This window comes from Chiloscyllium plagiosum, unplaced genomic scaffold (genome assembly GCF_037043375.1).
Source record: "Chiloscyllium plagiosum isolate Xiang-an unplaced genomic scaffold, Cpla_swu_hap1 HiC_scaffold_9, whole genome shotgun sequence".
Lineage (NCBI taxonomy): Eukaryota > Metazoa > Chordata > Chondrichthyes > Orectolobiformes > Hemiscylliidae > Chiloscyllium > Chiloscyllium plagiosum.
Window position 1 is genome coordinate 70,457,766 of NW_028270147.1, and position 19,727 is coordinate 70,477,492.

General features: G+C 42.0%; 1 protein-coding gene across 2 annotated transcripts in view; it reads left to right on the plus strand.

The window, feature by feature from the left end:
• Window positions 1-19,727, plus strand: part of LOC122554494 (uncharacterized) — a 75,348-nt gene that overhangs the window by 28,744 nt on the left and 26,877 nt on the right. For both annotated transcript variants that reach the window (XR_006313007.2, XM_043699615.2), the window contains exons 8-11: window positions 8,690-8,853; window positions 11,622-11,787; window positions 12,945-13,095; window positions 16,534-16,626. Coding sequence is in view for 1 of the 2 variants with exons in the window: in XM_043699615.2 (XP_043555550.2) it covers window positions 8,690-8,853; window positions 11,622-11,787; window positions 12,945-13,095; window positions 16,534-16,626 (574 nt within the window). In the remaining variant the exon portion in view is untranslated. The remainder of the gene's footprint in view (window positions 1-8,689; window positions 8,854-11,621; window positions 11,788-12,944; window positions 13,096-16,533; window positions 16,627-19,727) is intronic.

A 19,727-nucleotide genomic window follows, 5' to 3' on the forward strand; every position in this document is an offset into this window, starting at 1 on the left:
ACTACATTAGTCTGGTGAGCTCTCTAACCATATCTTTATCAAACTCACTGCATTATTCATGTGAGCTCTCTAACTGTATCTTTATCAAACTCACGACATTAGTCTGGTGAGCTCTGTAACCATACCTTTATCAATCTCACTGCATTAGTCTAGTGAGCTCTCTAACCATACATTTATCAAACTCACTGCATTATTCATGTGAGCTCTCTAACTGTATCTTTATCAAACTCACTACATTAGTCTGGTGAGCTCTGTAACCATACCTTTATCAAACTCACTACATTAGTCTAGTGAGTTCTCTAACTGTACCTTTATCAACCTCACTGCATTTGTCTAGTGAGTTCTCTAACCGTACCTTTATCAAACTCACTGCATTAGTCTGGTGAGCTCTCTAACCATACACTTATCAAACTCACTGCATTATTCATGTGAGCTCTCTAACCGTTTCTTTATCAAACTCACTACATTAGTCTAGTGAGCTCTCTAACCGTACCTTTATCAAACTCACTACATTAGTCTGGTGAGCTCTCTAACCATACCTTAATCAAACACACTGCATTATTCATGTGAGCTCTCTAACCGTATCTTTATCAAACTCACTACATTATTCCTGTGAGCTCTCTAACCGCACCTTTATCAAACTCACTGCAATATTCTTGTGAGCTCTCTAACCCTACCTTTATCAATCTCACTACATTCGTCTAGTGACCTCTCTAACCGTACCTTTATCAAACTCACTGTATTATTCATGTGAGCTCTCTAATCCTATCTTTATCAATCTCACTACATTAGTCTTGTGAGTTCTCTAACTGTACCTTTATCAAACTCACTGCCTTATTCATGTGAGCTCTCTAACCATATCTTTATCAAACTCACTACATTAGTCTGGTGAGCTCTCTAACCATACCCTTATCAAACTCACTGCATTAGTCTGGTGAGCACTCTAATCATGCCTGTATCAAACTCACTGCATTAGTCTGGTGAGCTCTCTAACTGTACCTTTATCAAACTCACTACATTAGTCTGGTGAGCCCTCTAACCATACCTTTATCAAACTCACTACATTAGTTTGGTGAACTCATTAACCGTACCTTTATCAAACTCACTGCATTAGTCTCGTGAGCTCTCTAACCATACCTTTATCAAACTCACTGCCTTATTCATGTGAGCTCTCTAACCGTATCTTTATCAAACTCACTACATTAGCCTAGTGAGCTCTCTAACCGTACTTTTATTAAACTCACTGCATTATTCATGTGAGCACTCTAACCATACATTTATCAAACTCACTACATTAGTCTGGCGAGCTCTCTAACCATACCCTTATCAAACTCACTGCATTAGTCTGGTGAGCTCTCTAATCATACCTGTATCAAACTCACTACATTAGTCTGGTGAGCTCTCTAATCATACCTGTATCAAACTCACTGCATTAGTCTGGTGAGCTCTCTAACCGTACCTTTATCAAACTCACTACATTCGTCTCGTGAGTTCTCTAACCGTACCTTTATCAAACTCACTACATTAGTCTTGTGAGCTCTCTAACCATATCTTTATCAAATTCGCTACATTAGTCTAGTGAGCTCTCTAACCGTACTTTTATTAAACTCACTGCATTATTCATGTGAGCTCTCTAACCATACCTTTATCAAACTCACTGCATTAGTCTGGTGAGCTCTCTAACCGTAACTTTATCAAACTCACTACATTCGTCTCGTGAGTTCTCTAACCATACCTTTATCAAACTCACTGCCTTATTCATGTGTGCACTCTAACCATATCTTTATCAAACTCGCTACATTAGTCTAGTGAGCTCTCTAACCATTCCTTTATCAATCTCACTACATTAGTCTGGTGAGCTCTCTAACCATATCTTTATCAAACTCACTACATTAGTCTAGTGAGCTCTCTAACCATACCTTTATCAATCTCACTACATTAGTCTGGTGAGCTCTCTAACCGTACCTTTATCAAACTCAATACATTAGTCTGGTGAGCTCTCTAACCATATCTTTATCAAACTCACTACATTAGCCTAGTGAGCTCTCTAACCATACCTTTATCAAACTCACTGCATTAGTCTGGTGAGCTCTCTAACCAAACCTTTATCAAACTCACTGCATTAGTTTGGTGAGCTCTCTAACCGTACCTTTATCAAACTCACTACATTAGTCTAGTGAGCTCTCTAACCATACCTTTATCAAACTCACTGCATTAGTTTGGTGAGCTCTCTAACCGTACCTTTATCAAACTCACTACATTAGTCTAGTGAGCTCTCTAACCGTACTTTTATTAAACTCACTGCACTATTCATGTGAGCTCTCTAACCATACCTTTATCAAACTCACTGCATTAGCCTGGTGAGCTCTCTAACTGTACCTTTATCAACTCACTACATTTGTCTGGTGAGTTCTCTAACCATACCTTTATCAAACTCACTACATTAGTCTAGTGAGTTCTCTAACTGTACCTTTATCAAACTCACTGCATTAGTCTCGTGAGTTCTCTAACCGTACCTTTATCAAACTCACTGCATTAGTCTGGTGAGCTCTCTAACCATACATTTATCAAACTCACTGCATTATTCTTGTGAGCTCTCTAACCGTATCTTTATCAAACTCACTACATTAGTCTAGTGAGCTCTCTAACCGTACCTTTATCAAACTCACTACATTAGTCTGGTGAGCTCTCTAACCGTACCTTAATCAAACACACTGCATTATTCATGTGAGCTCTCTAACCGTACCTTTATCAAACTCACTACATTATTCCTGTGAGCTCTCTAACCGCACCTTTATCAAACTCACTGCATTATTCATGTGAGCTCTCTAACCCTACCTTTATCAAACTCACTGCATTATTCATGTGAGCTCTCTAACCCTATCTTTATCAATCTCACTACATTAGTCTTGTGAGTTCTCTAACTGTACCTTTATCAAACTCACTGCCTTATTCATGTGAGCTCTCTAACCATATCTTTATCAAACTCACTACATTAGTCTGGTGAGCTCTCTAACCATACCCTTATCAAACTCACTGCATTAGTCTGGTGAGCTCTCTAATCATACCTGTATCAAACTCACTACATTAGTCTGGTGAGCTCTCTAACCGTACTTTTATTAAACTCACTGCATTATTCATGTGAGCTCTCTAACCATACCTTTATCAAATTCCCTGCATTAGCCTGGTGAGCTTTCTAACTGTACCTTTATCAACTCACTACATTAGTCTGGTGAGCTCTCTAACTGTACCTTTATCAAACTCACTACATTAGTCTAGTGAGTTCTCTAACCATACCTTTATCAAACTTACTACATCAGTCTGGTGAGCTCTCTAACCGTACCTTTGTCAAACTCACTGCATTAGTCTGGTGAGCTCTCTAACCGTACCTTTATCAAACTCACTGCATTAGTCTGGTGAGCTCTCTAACCATACCTTTATCAAACTCACAATATTAGCCTGGTGAGCTCTCTAACCATACCCTTATCAAACTCACTGCATTATTCATGTGGGTTCTCTAACCGTACTTTTATCAAACTCACTACATTATTCTGCACAATGGTGATGTTCCATCTGAATCTGACCCCACTTTACCACTTATCCTTCCCAGAATAATTCACCATTCGATGGATATCCACCAGAAGACTAGTAGCCCTTGAACCCACGCCATCTTTGAAAGGCCACTCTGCTCCCTGGTAAATGTTGGCAATCCAACCTTGCCCCTCAGCAACAAGATCATTCCCTCACAAGTATAACCCTCTCACTCAAGTTGCTGCTTAACCAGTACACCACACAATTTATCTGTCAGTGACTGCATCCCATCTGAATGGTCAGCACTATCCTGTCCCCAGTACTCCCAGTTACACACACAGTTTATTATTGACCAATAGGAGTACGTCACATACAGGCAAGCAACACTAATTTAAACATGAACATTTACTTACAGAAAGCAAAAGATAAAGCAGCCACAAATAAAACCGATAGGGGCTGACGTTTGCCTCAACAATTCCAGTCAATTGCTGTGATTATGTCCAATAACTGTTTTGCAGTCCACAATGGTCTGCTACACCCAGTTCTCATTTACAGGAATTGATTGTCAATGACATTTGTAATGTTCAAGGCAACTGAGCTCTCTCATGGACAAGGACTGCTTCCTTCTCCCCAGTGTGCTTGTCCTCCTCCTTGGGAGAGTGCTCCCATTTCCCCAGTTCCTCACCACATCACCTCAGTCCCTGCTGCAATCATGCAGAGCGCAGCATGCCCCGGGCGGTGTGACACACGCTGTCCAGACTGTACTGCAGGGCCCTTCCAGACTGTTCCAATCAGCAGCCCTGTCATCTACTCCACCACCATCCTACTCACTGCACAGGCAGCATCGAATCTGCAGTCTGCATTGTGCAATGGAATCATCAGTCATCGTTACAGTGGGTAGCCCTTATCTCCAGTAACCAGCCTTGTAAGGCACCAGGACCCTCAAACGCAGAGGTCCCCAGGATGCAAGAGTGGGCACAAAGCTGCAGCAAGTGGCAATAATGATCTCAGATCACCTAGACTGAGATGAAACCTCTCCGTGTTAATGAATAGTTGTTGTCATCCAGCCCTGTCAGTGTCAGTGAGTGTAGTTGATGGCCCCTGCAGTTGGGGGAGTCCAGCTAAATTCCCGAACCCAACAAGTGGAGCTAAGAAATGGCAATGGGCATATGGCAGTGTCTGGAGTTCTTTATGGGCTACTGAATAATAGTGGCATTGAGGGGCATGATAGAAATCCGAAGTCCAGAGAAGCATGTAGCATGGACAAGCACAGTAATCATAGGTGGTTCTAATCTGCATAGGGACTGGGTAAACCAATTGAGTATTAAAGCTTGAGGGATAGGTTTCTCGATTGTGTTAAGGATGGTTTTCTGGAACAAAATATTAAGGAGCCAACTCGAGGATACACCATTTTAGGTCTAGAAGTGTGTAATGGAAAAAGGACCATTAGGAATGAGTGAGCACAATATTTTCAAATGTACATTTTGTTGAAAAAATTTTGAAAGATAATCGCCAATGTGTCAACTATCTTTAGAGCCACCTCCTGCAGCTCACAGCAATGTGGACCATTGGATCCTGGTGATTTATTACCTTTCAACACCATTACCTTCTCCCATATAATCTTCTTACTAATCCCAATTTCCTTCAAATCTTCATTCAATCTGACCTAGTCCGATTTCCCTCCATTTGGCCCATATCCCTCTAAACTGTTCCTATCATATCCCCATTCAGATGCCCCTTATGATTTTATAAATCTCAATAAGGTCATCTCTCAGCCTGCAACACTCCAGGAGCAAAACAGCCCCAGCCTATTCAGCCAGATCTCATGGAACACAGGGAGAACTAGCCGTTTGGATACAGAGCTGGCTCAAAGGTAGAAAACAGAGGGTGGTGGTGGAGGGTTGTTTTTCAGACTGGAGGCCTGTGACCAGTGGAGTGCCACAAGGATCGGTGCTGGGCCCTCTACTTTTTGTCATTTACATAAATGATTTGGATGCGAGCATAAGAGGTACAGTTAGTAAGTTTGCAGATGACATCAAAATTGGAGGTGTAGTGGACAGTGAAGAGGGTTACCTCAGATTACAACAGGATCTGGACCAGATGGGCCAATGGGCTGAGAAGTGGCAGATGGAATTCAGATAAATGCGAGGTGCTACATTTTAGGAAAGCAAATCTTAGCAGGACTTATACACTTAATGGTAAGGTCCTACAGAGTGTTGCTAAACAAAGAGACCTTGGAGTGCAGGTTCATAGCTCCTTGAAAGTGGAGTCGCAGGTAGATAGGATAGTGAAGAAGGCGTTTGGTATGCTTTCTTTTATTGGTCAGAGTATTGAGTACAGGAGTTGAGAGGTCATGTTGCGGCTGTACAGGACATTGGTTAGGCCATTGTTGGAATATTGCATGCAATTTTGGTCTCCTTCCTATCGGAAAGATGTTGTGAAACTTGAAAGGGTTCAGAAAAGAGTTACAAGGATGTTGCCAGGGTTGGAGGATCTGAGCAACAGGGAGAGGCTGAACAGGCTGGGGCTGTTTTCCCTGGAGTGTCGGAGGTTGAGGGGTGACCTTATAGAGGTTTACAAAATTATGAGGGTCATGGATAGGATAAATAGGCAAAGTCTTTTCCCTGGGGTCGGGGAGTCCAGGACTAGAGGGCATAGGTTTAGGGTGAGAGGGGAAAAATATAAAAGAGACCTAAGGGGCAACTTTTTCACACAGAGGGTGGTACATGTATGGAATGAGCTGCCAGAGGATGTGGTGGAGGATGGTACAATTGCAACATTTAAGAGGCATTTGGATGGGTATATGAATAGGAAGGGTTTGGAGGGATATGGGCCAGGTGCTGGCAGGTGGGACTAGATTGGGTTGGGATATCTGGTCAGCATGGACGGGTTGGACCGAAGGGTCTGTTTCCATGCTGTACATCTCTATGACTCTATGACTCTATTCAGCCTCTCCGCAAACTCTCCAGCCCTGGCAACATCCTTCTAAATCTTTTCTGCACTCTCTCAAGTTTGACAACATCTTTCCTGTAGAAGGGTGACCAGAACTGTATGCGATGTTCTGAAAGTGATCTCACCAATGACCTCTACAGTCTCAACATGAAGTCCCAACTCCTAAATCAATATTTTAACCAATGAAGGTAAGTATCCCAAATGCCTTTTTCACCATCCTGCCTACCTGTGACTCCCCGTTCAAGAAACTATGTACTTGTACCTCTAGATCACATTATTTGGCAACACTCCCCAGGGCCGTATCATTAATTGTATAATTCCTGCCCTGGATTGTCTTCCCAAAATGCCACACTTCACATTTATCTAAATTAAACTCCATCCTGCCACTCCTCGGCTCAATGGCCCATCTGATCAATGTCCAGTTGCACGCTGAGATAACCTTCACTGTCCACTACACCACCAATTTTGGTGTCATCTGCAAACATACTAACAATACCTCTTAGATTCACATCCAAGTAATTTATATAAATGACAAGAAGCAGTGGACCCAGCTCTGATCCTTGTGGCACACCCCCTGGTTACAGGCCTCCAGTCCGAAAAGCAACCTCTACCATCATCCTCTGTCTCCTGCACTCAAGCCAATTTTGTATCCAATTGAATAGCCAACTAGAGGAAACACCATTTTAGATCTAGAAGTGTGTAATGGAAAAGGGGTACTTAAATTCACCTGGACCATGTCTGATACCTCTCTCCCCTGCCTGAATCTCTCCATCTCCATCAATGCTGACCGACTCAACACTGACATTTGCTGCAAACCCACTGACTCCCACAGCTACCTGGATTACACCTCCTCCCACACTGCCTCTTGCAAAAATGCTATCCCTTATTCCCAATTCCTCCGCCTCTGCCGCATCTGCTCCCAGGAGGACCAGTTCCACCACAGAACACATCAGATTGCCTCCTTCTTGAATGACCACAATTTCCCCTCCCGGGTGGTTGATGATGCCCTCCAACACATCTCATCCACGTCCCGCACCTCCGCCCTTGAACCCCAACCCTCCAACCACAACAAGGACAGAATCCCCGGTCCTCACCTTCCACCCCGCCAATTTCCAAATACATCCTCCGCCATTTTGGACCACCTACAAATGGACGCCACCACGACAGATATATTTCCCTCCTCACCCCTATCCGCTTTCTGTAAAGACCGTTCCCTCCGCGAACACGCCCCCCAACAACCCACCCTCCCCCGGCACCTTCCCCTGCCACCGCAGGAATTGCAAAACCTGAGGCCACACCTCCTCCCTCACCTCCATCCAAGGCCCCAAAGGAGCCTTCCACATCCATCAAAGTTTCACCTGCACATCCACCAATGTCATTTACTGTATCCGTTGCTCCCGATGTGGTCTCCTCTACATTGAGGAGACCGGGCGCTTACTCGCAGAGCGTTTCAGAGATCATGTCCAGAACACTTGCACCACACAACCCGCTGCCCCGTGGCCAAACACTTCAACTCCCCCTTCCACTCAGCCAACGACATGCCTCCTCCATCGCCGCTCCCTCACCATCCGGTGCCTGGAGGAAAAATGCCTCTCCTTCCGACTCGGGACCCTCCAACCCCAGCGCATCAATGTGGATTTCACCAGATTCCTCATTTCCCCTCCCCCACGTTACCCCAGTTCCACCCTTCCAGCTCAACACCGTCCTCATGACCTGTCCCATCTGTCCATCTTCCTTCCCACCTATCCGCTCCACCCTCCCATCCGACCTATCACCTTCACTCCTACCTCCATCCACCTATTGCACTCTCAGTTACCTTAACCACAGCCACACCCTCCCTCCCATTTATCTCCAAGGCTCCCAGCCTCATTCCTAGTGAAGGGCTTTTGCACGAAATGTCAATTTTCCTGCTCCTTCGATGCTGCCTGACCTGCTGTGCTTTTCCAGCACCACACTCTTAACAATTTCCCACACACGGAGGCATGTTGACTCTCCATAATCAGTCCTTGCCTTTCCAAATACATGTCAATTGTTTTCCTCAGAATCCCCTCCAACAACCTGCCCACCATTGGCTCATGCTGAGTGAAATTTCAGAGAGACCATATAAATGCAGATTCTTTCTTTAACCTTTGGGCATTATACATTAAAGGCACTATATAAATATGGGTTATTGTTGTTGTAACTGATTTCTAATGCAATCCTGTAGTGTTCCAGATTTTGAAGCCAGCAAATACCTAATAATGAATGGGGAATATCTGAAGTTTGTACAGGCTGGAGGATATGGAAAGAAGGTTTACTGGACCAAGGAAGGCTGGGAGTGGAGGAAATTCCGCCAGGCTCATCATCCTACATTCTGGGTCTGTACAAAAGGTATAAGCCACTAGTTTTTTTCAGTAACCATTTCCCACAATAATCTGATATATTCCCTTGAATTCCAAAAAATCATTTGAACACCATCAAGAGGCAGATCCCAAGCCCAGAAATTTTACAGTGGTCCTCATTATCCAAGGAATTGTTTAACGGTAATCTCATCAGTACTTCTGTTTGGAAAGTACTTTTAAATATTTCTGAATTCACGGTCTTGTATCCTTGGATCGTAGGTGCAAGTTAAACATTGATGTCATTCTTCTGGCAGAAGATAGAAAAACCAAGCCCCTGATACAAGTAGAAAATTCTAGAAATGGCAGAAAGTTCAATCGAATTCTGAAGGAGAACAAAGCGTGATTATTTAAAGGGAATAAGAACATAATAAATAGGAGCAGGAGTAGGCCACCTGGCCTGTCGAGCCAGCTCTGCCGTTCAATAAGATCATGGCTGATCTTTTCATGGATCAGCTCCACTTACCCGCCCACTCACCATAACCCTTAACTCCTTCACTGTTCAAAAATCTATCGTTGACTTAAAAACATTCACAAATTCACAACCTTTTGGGTGAAGAAGTTACTGTGGAATTCCCTGTCCAGTGAAGCAATTGAATGGTGTATCAAAAATGAATGCAAAACTTTGTTAAACTAAATACATCCAAACATGTATTATATGTAGGAGGGTGAAAGTTTTCTGCCACCTTGCTTTGTTATGTTGCAATTCTTAGCCACATTATTTTGTCAGTACTTATCATTTTTAAGTTATATCAACATTTCCCATGTAGTTTTCCTGTGTCATCTGTCACAATGTCCATGCAAGCCCTGGTGACTGAATCAATGGTTCATTTGTGAAATCTCTCTCCCAAAGCAATTTGCATTTCCTGCGTTGAGAAAAAAAATTGCATTCAGTATTTAATTAACTCATTATTAAAAAAAAGCTGGAACAATCAAATCTGTCTAGTTCTGTATTCAACAGAGCACGAAGTTGCCAGTGATGCTGTATTTGAAAAATTAAATGACCTGTAACTGGTCACCAGTATACTGTGTTGAATGATCAGGGTAAATTCTATGATTCCAGCCTCACTGCGGGGAATGCGCACTAAGACAGAGAATGGAGCAAAGACTGAGGTTACAATATTGCAGTCTGAATAGAAATGATAGTATAATACAGCTGAATATGTGCCAGTTTGTCGGGATCATGAAGTTGCACCAATGCCTCTATTGTTTAATTAGATACCAAATCAATATTCATCTGCTTTTATCATCTGAGAGATAGTAGCTATATTCAAAATATACTTGAAATAGTAGGAAGAAGGACATGAGACTGCTTTTGGTTTGCATTGTATGGTTTCACTTTGAATATTAACAAAACAAGGTATGTAAATATTATCTGTGTGCATTTTGTGAGAATTACATCAGTGTGCAGCCTGCACCTGTGTTACTAGGATACAACATGTCCGAATATAAATTCAGAAAGATTTAAAAGCACTTTTCAACCAGAAACATCAATGGCATTATTGTTACATGTTGCTTTTTAATGTCCAGAATTTCAATATGATCAGTAAGTGATCACCCTCCTGCAGTACATTCATCACTGATCGATATTCACTGTCTATTTTATCTTATCTGCTCACATTTTCTCAGGCTTCCCCCATCAGATGGTAGTTGCCCAACACACAGATAAAAGGTGGTTATCCTGGTCATTGTTTCTGTGCCAACTCGTTGCTACAACAATCCAAAACAAATCCCACTGCCTAGTTCTGGCCCCATAACCACAAGGTTATCTTCCTCGGTTTCAAATACTTCTAGAGTCTGTGAGTCATAGAGTCATACAGCATAAAATCAGACCCTGCAGTCCAACTGATTCATGCCCACCAAGTTTCCCAAACTAAGCTAATTCCATTTGCCTGTGATTGGCCCATATCCTTCTAAACCTTTCCTATTTCTATACCCATCCAAATGTCGTAAATTAGTCTTTGAAAGATGTAATGGTTTTTTAGATTAGATTACTTACAGTGTGGAAACAGGCCCTTCAGCCCAAAAAGTCTACACCAACCCGCCAATACATTTACCCCTTCACCTAACACTACAGGCAGTTTAGCATGGCCAATTCACCTAACCTGCACATTTTTTTTTGGACTATGGGAGGAAACCGGAGCACCCAGAAGAAACCCACACAGACACGGGGAGAATGTGCAAACTCCACACAGAGAGTCGCCTGAGGCGGGAATTGAACCTGGGTCTCTGGCGCTGTGAGGCAACAGTGCTAACCACTGTGCCACCGTGCCACCCACAATGGCCTTTATCTCATGTACTTTCTGCAGCAAAACATTCCATGTTCCAACAAGATCTGATTCCTGCTGGTAGCAACGGGCTATTTCAATGCTGTTTATCTCATGGGGAGGGCAAATAATTTAAGGTTGCCTGTAATGCAGTCAGTTTCCTAATAGCTGAGCCAGTGACAGCATCATGCTACTGTTTCCTAATCATAAGATCAGGGGCTTCCAATTGTCATCCTCAGTTTTTGCTGACCGAGCTGATCTTGGCAAGGATGGCACTTGCAGGATGAGGATTGGGAAGCCATAACAAAGCTGATCCATGTGGCATTCTCTGTATCCTGGCACTCCACAGTGAGGACCAGTCCTGTGTCGCTCTGTCAAAAGGCTAGCAATCTCATGAAGGGAAAATGGTGAAAAGTGGATAAGAAAGATCACTTTCATGGCATAAACTATAAGGGCCCTGGAGTTAAGTGCTTTAACATTTAACTTTGCATAGGATGCAAGTCTGGCTGTGGAGCAGCCCTTGCAAGTTACTCACATTGCCAACCGGATAAAGCCACTAAAACCATTGGAGAAGTAGGCTGCACAGAAGAACCTCCGAGTGGCAATCAGAACGGATGGTGTTTGAATGGCGTTGAAGAGGAAGAATTGCCAGAGTACAGGTAACTGCAAGAGTGCAGGCGTATCTAAAACTCCTGAATGAATCTGTGCTGTGTAACCAGAGGTCAATAAATATTGTTATCTAGTCTCCTTAAGGATATAGTTATTATCATGTATTGCCATTTAGTGGCCTGGATTTTCTGCTGGACAGATGGTTGTGGGAAATGCATCTGGAGACCATTAGGAATCTCCATCATAGCACACTCCAAAAAAATTGTCCAGGAAATTTAATTTTCCAATGGACAATTCCTCTTTGCCTGGAACCCATCTGATTCACTAATGCCCTTTAAGGAAGGAAACTGCTGTCCTTACCTGGTCTGGCCTACATGTGACTCCAGACCCACAGCAATGTAGTTGACTCTTAACTGTCTTCTGGGCAATTAGGGTATTAAATGCTGGCCTGGCCATTCCATGAATGAATGTTTAAAAATCTGAACGTATCCTTTTAAATCAGAAACTACAGAAGGTTCTGATGGAAATTAAATAAAATTCAGGAAGAGTTGGACTATTAAATACATATTCTAATTCCTGAGTAACTGTTAAACTGATCCCATACTTGCCTCACACTCTCCAACCTCTAGCTCCCTTAGAACATTCCATCCCCCAGACCCTAACTCTACACTGTCAGGGGCCTAAGAACCAGCCCCCCTCTTCAATCTTTATGAGATTCCCACTCCTGGGAAAATCTGGCCCATTGTTATTATTGAGATACTGAATCCTGGCCAGAATCCAGTGTATCCACTGAAAGCGTGATTTGCTCACTGTCTCCACTTATTCCCAGGCAGAAATCTTACCATTGCTGACAGTCATTACAGGATGTGCATGAGGTCAGCTCCTTGTTGATTGTACATCCAGTCAGAAAAGTTACCTTGGTGATTTAGGAGATTGAGAGGAAAGGCCAAATTTTAGCTTGAATGGTTAAGTAAATTGCCAGTACCCAGTTAAAATAGTGGGAATTGACCTTAATATTTCTCAGGTCAGGAAGAGGAGAATTAGCCAGTTATCCCAGTACTGATTACTGTCACAAGAATAGTCATTTGAATGAGGTACCAGTTCTCTAATGAATCAGTGCTTTCAGAAGCGAATGAAGAAATGGTGGGAAGATGTTAAATAGATTAAGTCAGACTCCGGGAGATTCAATCTGCATTCATTCCTGCAGGTACAGAGCTATGTTTGATATCCTCCCAATGCCCTGGGACTGGCCAGTAGAAGTCAACTATCATGAAGCAAAAGCATTTTGTATGTGGAAAGGCAGCGGATACCGTCTCCCAACAGAAGCTGAGCATCATCTCATGCGTGATGGCAGCAAGGTATTCAGCCCAACCCATTTTAGATTTTGGGTACAGTCTGTTTTAGAAACGCATTTATTTTCATGCACTCTTAACACTGGAACACCGTGTAAAAAGACCTTCATTTCAAAGCTTTGTTATAGTGCAACCTTCAGCTCATTGGGTTGTTCAGTTCCCTGTAGTCTTCCCTTTGTAATGAAGGAAAATGTCTAGTGGGGATCAACTTCATGGTAGTTTTGATGTTGTGTTTGGGGGAAGAAGCAATGTCGCCTTGTATTAGTTTCATTGTAACGATATTACATACCAGTGATACAATAATGTGTTTCAATTTGGTTTATATCTTGTAATCATAGTTTTATCTTGCAAAAATAGAGATTTTCCAAACGTAGTGTTAAAAGTGCTGAACTCTTCAAGCTGTCCTTATGGAGTTCCTCTGAAAGTTCAGTACATTGTCCCCAATTCGTCAATCACGTTATAGCAAACTTGCATGAGAGCAGAACGATCGGTATTCTGTCTCCATTTGTGTGGGGTTAATTGATCAAAGCAAGTATCAGAAGGGGTACCACACCACAGTTCTGTTGTGACTGAGGCAGGGACTAGTGGGAGATAATCTGCCAATGTTCCTCCAACTGCAAACAGCAAAGTCAGCAAAAGACCAATAATGCAAGTCAAACCAATATGCATTATTCACAAGGTTTACTGTTTTTTGCTTATAATGTCTGCTTTCAAAGATTGGATTACTTGATAAAGACAATTCCACTGGGAATTCTCCATCGGAGCGTTCGGACAGACCAGTTGCTTTATATGATGCAGGCCAGGTCAGAGATTGCTTTCTTTATCCATGAAGACAGCAAAATGGCTCATTGGGAAGGAAAGTGTGTGTTGAGTTTGGGAGTTGGCTGTGTGGTGTGCTTTAGTTTAGCAGCTGTGCACTGACAGTTGGTTAATCAGACATGGTAACGTTATATCGTGGTTCTTGGGTACCCAATGTACCAAGTGTAACACTTTGTGATTTTTTTGAGACAAAATCTTCTGACTCTTCTAAGCTCTGTTATGAATGTATCATCAGAGTTCTCTATGTATCTATTTCTGTGCACAGTTTGGTTGCAGCTTCTCTGTTATGTCTGTCTCCCTTTCTTTTGGCTTCACTCAGTTCTTACTGTATTACTTCCCTCTTTCCTACCTCACAGTGATCAGGCAGCATTTACATCTCTCCTACTGGGTGCTTTGTGCATCTTTAAAATCCCATCTGGACATGACCACTATCTGCCTTCTCACTGACCTGCCCTAATCCCAGACATGAATGCTGTTTGGATTAAAGCAACAACTACGCCCTGGGCCTTTCTTAGAATTCTCTGTAAGACTCATTCTGTCACCAACTGATGCCTTCTATAAACACCAACTCCGGGTGCCCGGTTATCCCTATTTGCCTATCTACTAGCCTGGTGCATCTAATGAGTTACCTATCCATCCTCCATCCTAGCAACCAACTCACTCACTCACTACTTGTCCTTTGGATTCTGCCATTCCTTTCTGCTTTTCTCTCTAGCATGTTTGTTCGTTCGTGAACAAAGCTTTCATCTCCACAATCTATTCTGAACGAATACATTGGCATCCTGGTTTTGATTAGAATATGCTCCCTATCCTGGTCATTACCCTAGATATTCTACACTCTAATCCAAATGGATGGATGCTGAAAGGATGTTGAGAGAACTCGTAAACATAGCTTAAAGATATGGGTCTCCCATTGGGATGAGGAGAGAGTGTGAAATTCTTTTCCACAGAGAGTAGTGGATGCTGGATAATTGAATATTTTGTAAGGCTGAGTTAGACAGATTATTGCTTGACAAAGCAGTCAAAGGTTATAGGAGGTAGATAAGAAAATAGAGTTGAATCCACAACTAAATCAACCAACACCTTATCAAATGGCAGAGCAGGTTCAAGGGAATGAATGGCCTACTCCTTTCCCTAATTTCTGTCAAGGTAAATTCACATATTGTCACCACAGGGTGAAGCTCAAGTATGACGCTGACTGTAAGCAAGTAGGCTTCCAGAAATCAATCTACAGACGAAAGTGCCAGAACTCATTTTAAAGCCTTGCAAAGGAGAAAATCACTTTGCTGCGATCTGAAAGAGCAGCTTGTGCCTTTAGAATCACAATGCTCCTTCAGGAGAAATCCTGAGGTGATGTTTGACTCCACTGCGCCCTGCCATTTTCTAATTCGAGTGACAGCAGTAACTAGTCTATTAACCAAGTCAACACACAATGTAAGGTGGACATCTGGGATCAGTTAGTTGGCGTGGGAATCTTGGGAGGCTGTATCTCCCCCTTATGGATGAATACTACAGTAGCCTGGAAATAGCAAGGCTTATCAAATTTCTTAGAACAGACTGTGGGTTGAACGTTGCTGAACATTTTGCTTCTATTTGGGAGATTATAAGAAAACTGAGTAAAACATGTAAAGTTGACAACCAACCAGTCCTGATCACTGACTTAAGACTTCCTAAGCCAAGAAATGTCAATATATTCTCCAAACTCTCCTACATTTAACAAGGATCTTATATATTCACTACTTCATGCCAGCAAGGATGACATTTAAATTTTGTCCATAAGTCTAACTTGAACAGTAGACTCCATAGACGGCCTCATTGACAAACCCAACCACATTTATATTCTGTGATCAAACAAAATTCTTCCAACAGGAGGGTCTCCATTCTGCAGGAGTGAGAACCAATTGATTTTTTTCCAAATTGAGCACATTTTCTATAGTGAGCAGATGAATGCTCTTCTCAGTGACCCAGCTAAGATCAGCTAACATTCCAGGAATTAAACATGGGTCTTTCTCAGTCTTTGTGCTCAGTTTCATGTTGAAAAGTGTCTTAGCCATGTGATTGTCATTGTTTAAATATAGCTCATATGTTCCCTTGAATATAACCTTTTGCCTTTACATAACAACCCACATCACATTTTGGACAGCTCTCACAATAGTCTGAATCACATTGGATGGGTGTCACTGGGGTGATTGTAACTTTGGATGATTGTGAACACAAGTCATAACAGAAGGCTGATCTGTCAACCAATGTTAAAATTATCACAATGACCTCATTTCAATACATTTTTTAAAAATTGACTCATGGGACATGGGTGTTGCTGGTTGGCCAGCACTTATTGCCCTTGAGAAGGTGATGGTGAACTGCCCTCTTGTGCTGCTGCAGTCCACCTGTTGAAGGTTGACCTATGATGCTATTAGGGAGGCAATTCCAGGATTTTGATGCAGTGACAGTGAAGGAACGGCGATAAATTTCCAAATCAGGATGGTGAGTGGCTTGGAGGGGAATGTGCTGTTTGTTGTGTTCCCATGTACCTACTTTTATATTTGCACATTCACCTGAATAGTGACTCGGTATGCAGGTGGTTGTCATCCTGATGACAACATCCATCTAATCTGCTTTTCGCAGAAGCCTTTGGGAGATGGCATTACGTCTGATCCGATATTTTGTGATGATTTAAAGGAGAAAAGTAACATCAACCTGGCTTTCGGCTCTCCGACGGTAAGTGATATTTATTCCATTTAAATTTGTGCTATTACCTCTTAAGGATGCTGAGGACATATTTAAGATGTCTTGAAAATGGCAACATGTTAGTGACCCTAAATTAAACTGTTGAATGTGTTTCACTCAATACCTAAGGAAAATGGAGCTCACCAATATACTTGTTAAATGTCAGAATTCATGATATATTTGGATTTCTGCTAATTCCCAGAGGATCCAAATTGTGACATGAAGAGACACAAGGTTCAAAAATCAGCTTCAAAATGTTGCCAGGCTTTGTACTGGGTCGCTACCATCTTCCCCACACCGGAAACTCAGTTGCTGTGACTGAGGAGATGGTCTGTGGTCTCTACTGTGAATACAAACAAGAATTCATTTCATTTGATATGGGGATGCCAGTTGGACTGGGGTGGACAAAGTTAAAAATCACACAAAACCAGGTTATATTCCAACAGGTTTATTTGGCAGTATAAGCTTTTGGAGCGCCACTCCTTCATCAGGTATTAGTCAATTGAACCCTATATCCCCATTCTAAGTGATTAAAGACTTAACAGCAATCTAGATTTGTTCAATACTTCACATCAGCTGTATGGCACTTTGAAATTTTATTATAAAATCTGTGTCCCATGATCCTGCCCCACTAGCTACCTGCAAAGGAGCAGCGCCCTGAAAGCTTATACTTCCAAATAAACCTGTTGGACTATAACCTGGTGTTGTGTGATTTTTAAATTCATTTAATTTACGCACTTGATACCAAGTCACCTTTGAGAACATTCAACGGTTGTTAGAGATGGGCAACAAATGTTGGCCGAGCCAAAGACGCCTGCATCCCATGTGTGAATAAAAAGCATAGTTTCAGTATTTCATGTTCATAGTGCTTACTCTGAATATACTTATAGATATTAGCATTTTGTTCCATGTGTATTTTTTATAATCAGGTCATTTTCCATTTCCCTTCTCCTGGACAGTTTCTTAGATTCCTTTGCTTTGCTCTTCTATTCATCTCAATTTTCTATGGTGAGCAAAGCTTTATACCTTGGGAACTTTTTAAAAATTATATCTGTTGTCTGGTTTCCATAGTGCTGTATTTATTCTGTCTTTCCAAACACAAGCCACTTTGTTGCTGTGCTTTTTCCCGTAACCAGTGTTGCCCAGTCCTGATCTTGAGTTTACCACTCAATATCAGCCCTTCAAAACATGATTTAGTTCTTTTGTATTAATTTTCTTTTCCATTATTAGCTTCATACTGTAGCCACTATGGCCATGTTGAAACAAAAGCAGAAGTTGCTGGAAAAGCAGGTCAGGCAGCAGCTGTGAATAGGAATCAAAAATGAACATTTCAGGTCCAGTGACCCTTCCTCAGAACTGGTGGTAGCTAGGAAAATGTCAGTTTATATGCAGAAGAGAGAATGGGGGAGGGGGGTGAGGAGTAACTGATAGGTACGGATAGAGCCCAAAGAGAGAGAAGAACAATTGGACAGACACAGGAGTTAATGATGATCTGGCTGAGAGGATAAATAGCTGTTAATAGAGACCGTTAGTGGCTAAGAATAGGTAGTGTGTAATGGCAGACTGTGTGGTAGGGGTTAGGGCATGGGGGAGTTCAGACCCTAAAATTATTGAATTTGATATTGAGTCCGGAGGGCTGCAGGGTCCTAGTGGAAATTAAGGTGTTGCCATATTGACCCATTGCAGACAAAACATTGGTAAGAATATAGAACATAGAACTGCACTGCACAGGTACTGGCCCTTTGGCCTATGACATTGTCCCAAACACGACACCAAATTGAACTAATCCCTTCTGCCTACCCTTAGTCCATCCTTTAGATGCTTATCTAAAAGTCCCTTAAGAACCCCTGATATATCTGCCTCCAACACCACCTCTGGCAATGCGTTCCAGACTCCTACCACTCTCTGTGTAAAAAAACTTGCCCCCACATCTCCTTTGAACTTTCCTCCTCTCACCTCTCCCCCTCTAATTTTAGACATTTCAAATCTGGGAAAAAGATTCAGACTGTCTATCTTTGTATCTCATAATTTTATAGAATTCTATCAAGTCTCCCCTCAGCCTCTACCTCTCCAGAGAAAACAACCCAAGTTTTTCCAGCCTCTCCTTATAGCTCATACCCTCTAATCCAGGCAGTATCCTGGTAAACCTCTTCTGCAACCCTCTCCAAGTCCTCCACATAGAACATAGAACATAGAAAAGTACAGCACAGAACAGGCCCTTTGGCCCACGATGTTGTGCCAAGGTTTAATCCTAATGTAAAATATAATAACTTAACCTACGCAGCCCTTCCTTCCTATAATGTGGCACCAGAATTGAATGCAATATATGATTTAGTTTTAAAATCTAGTAGACAACAAAAGTCTCTTTGGTTGAACAGGACTTCACCTATCCACCTCCTTAATCTATCTTCAGCATTTCCTAGGATGGGGGAGTCCAAACTAGACAGCACCGATTTAAGGTGAGAGGGGAAAAATGTAAAAGGGACGTAATGAGCAACTTTTTCAAGCAGAGGGTGGTTCATGTGTGGAATGAGCTGCCAGAGCAAGTGGTGGAGACAGGTACTATTCTAACCGTTAAAAGGCATCAGAATGGGTAAATGAATAGGAAGGGTTTAAAGAGATACAGCCAAATGCTGGCAAATGGGACTAGGTCAGATTGGAATGTCGGTGGGCATGGATGAGTTGGACCGAAGGTCTGTTTCCATAGAAGGGTCAGTTTCTGTGCTGTATGACTCTATGATTCGGTTTTTATTTCAATTCCTTCATTCATTAGAAAAACAAATTCAAAACATTTAAACTATTTCTTGCTTTCTGTTCTTTATGACTGACACTTTTTATCAAGGCGCAGATATTAAATTATCAACATTGATAATTTACATCATAATTTTGCAAACCACAGCACCACTTCTTCCAAAGAAAACAAATGTAATTTTAGAATAATTTCTATTCTGACTAACACATTGTCAGTTCACCCATGAATTTTCTCAAAAGTAATGGTATTAGTTTCATGTTTAGCTGACTATACTGTTTGTAGATACTTCAGGTCAGAGAGTCATAGAGATGTACAGCACAGAAACAGACCCTTCAGACCA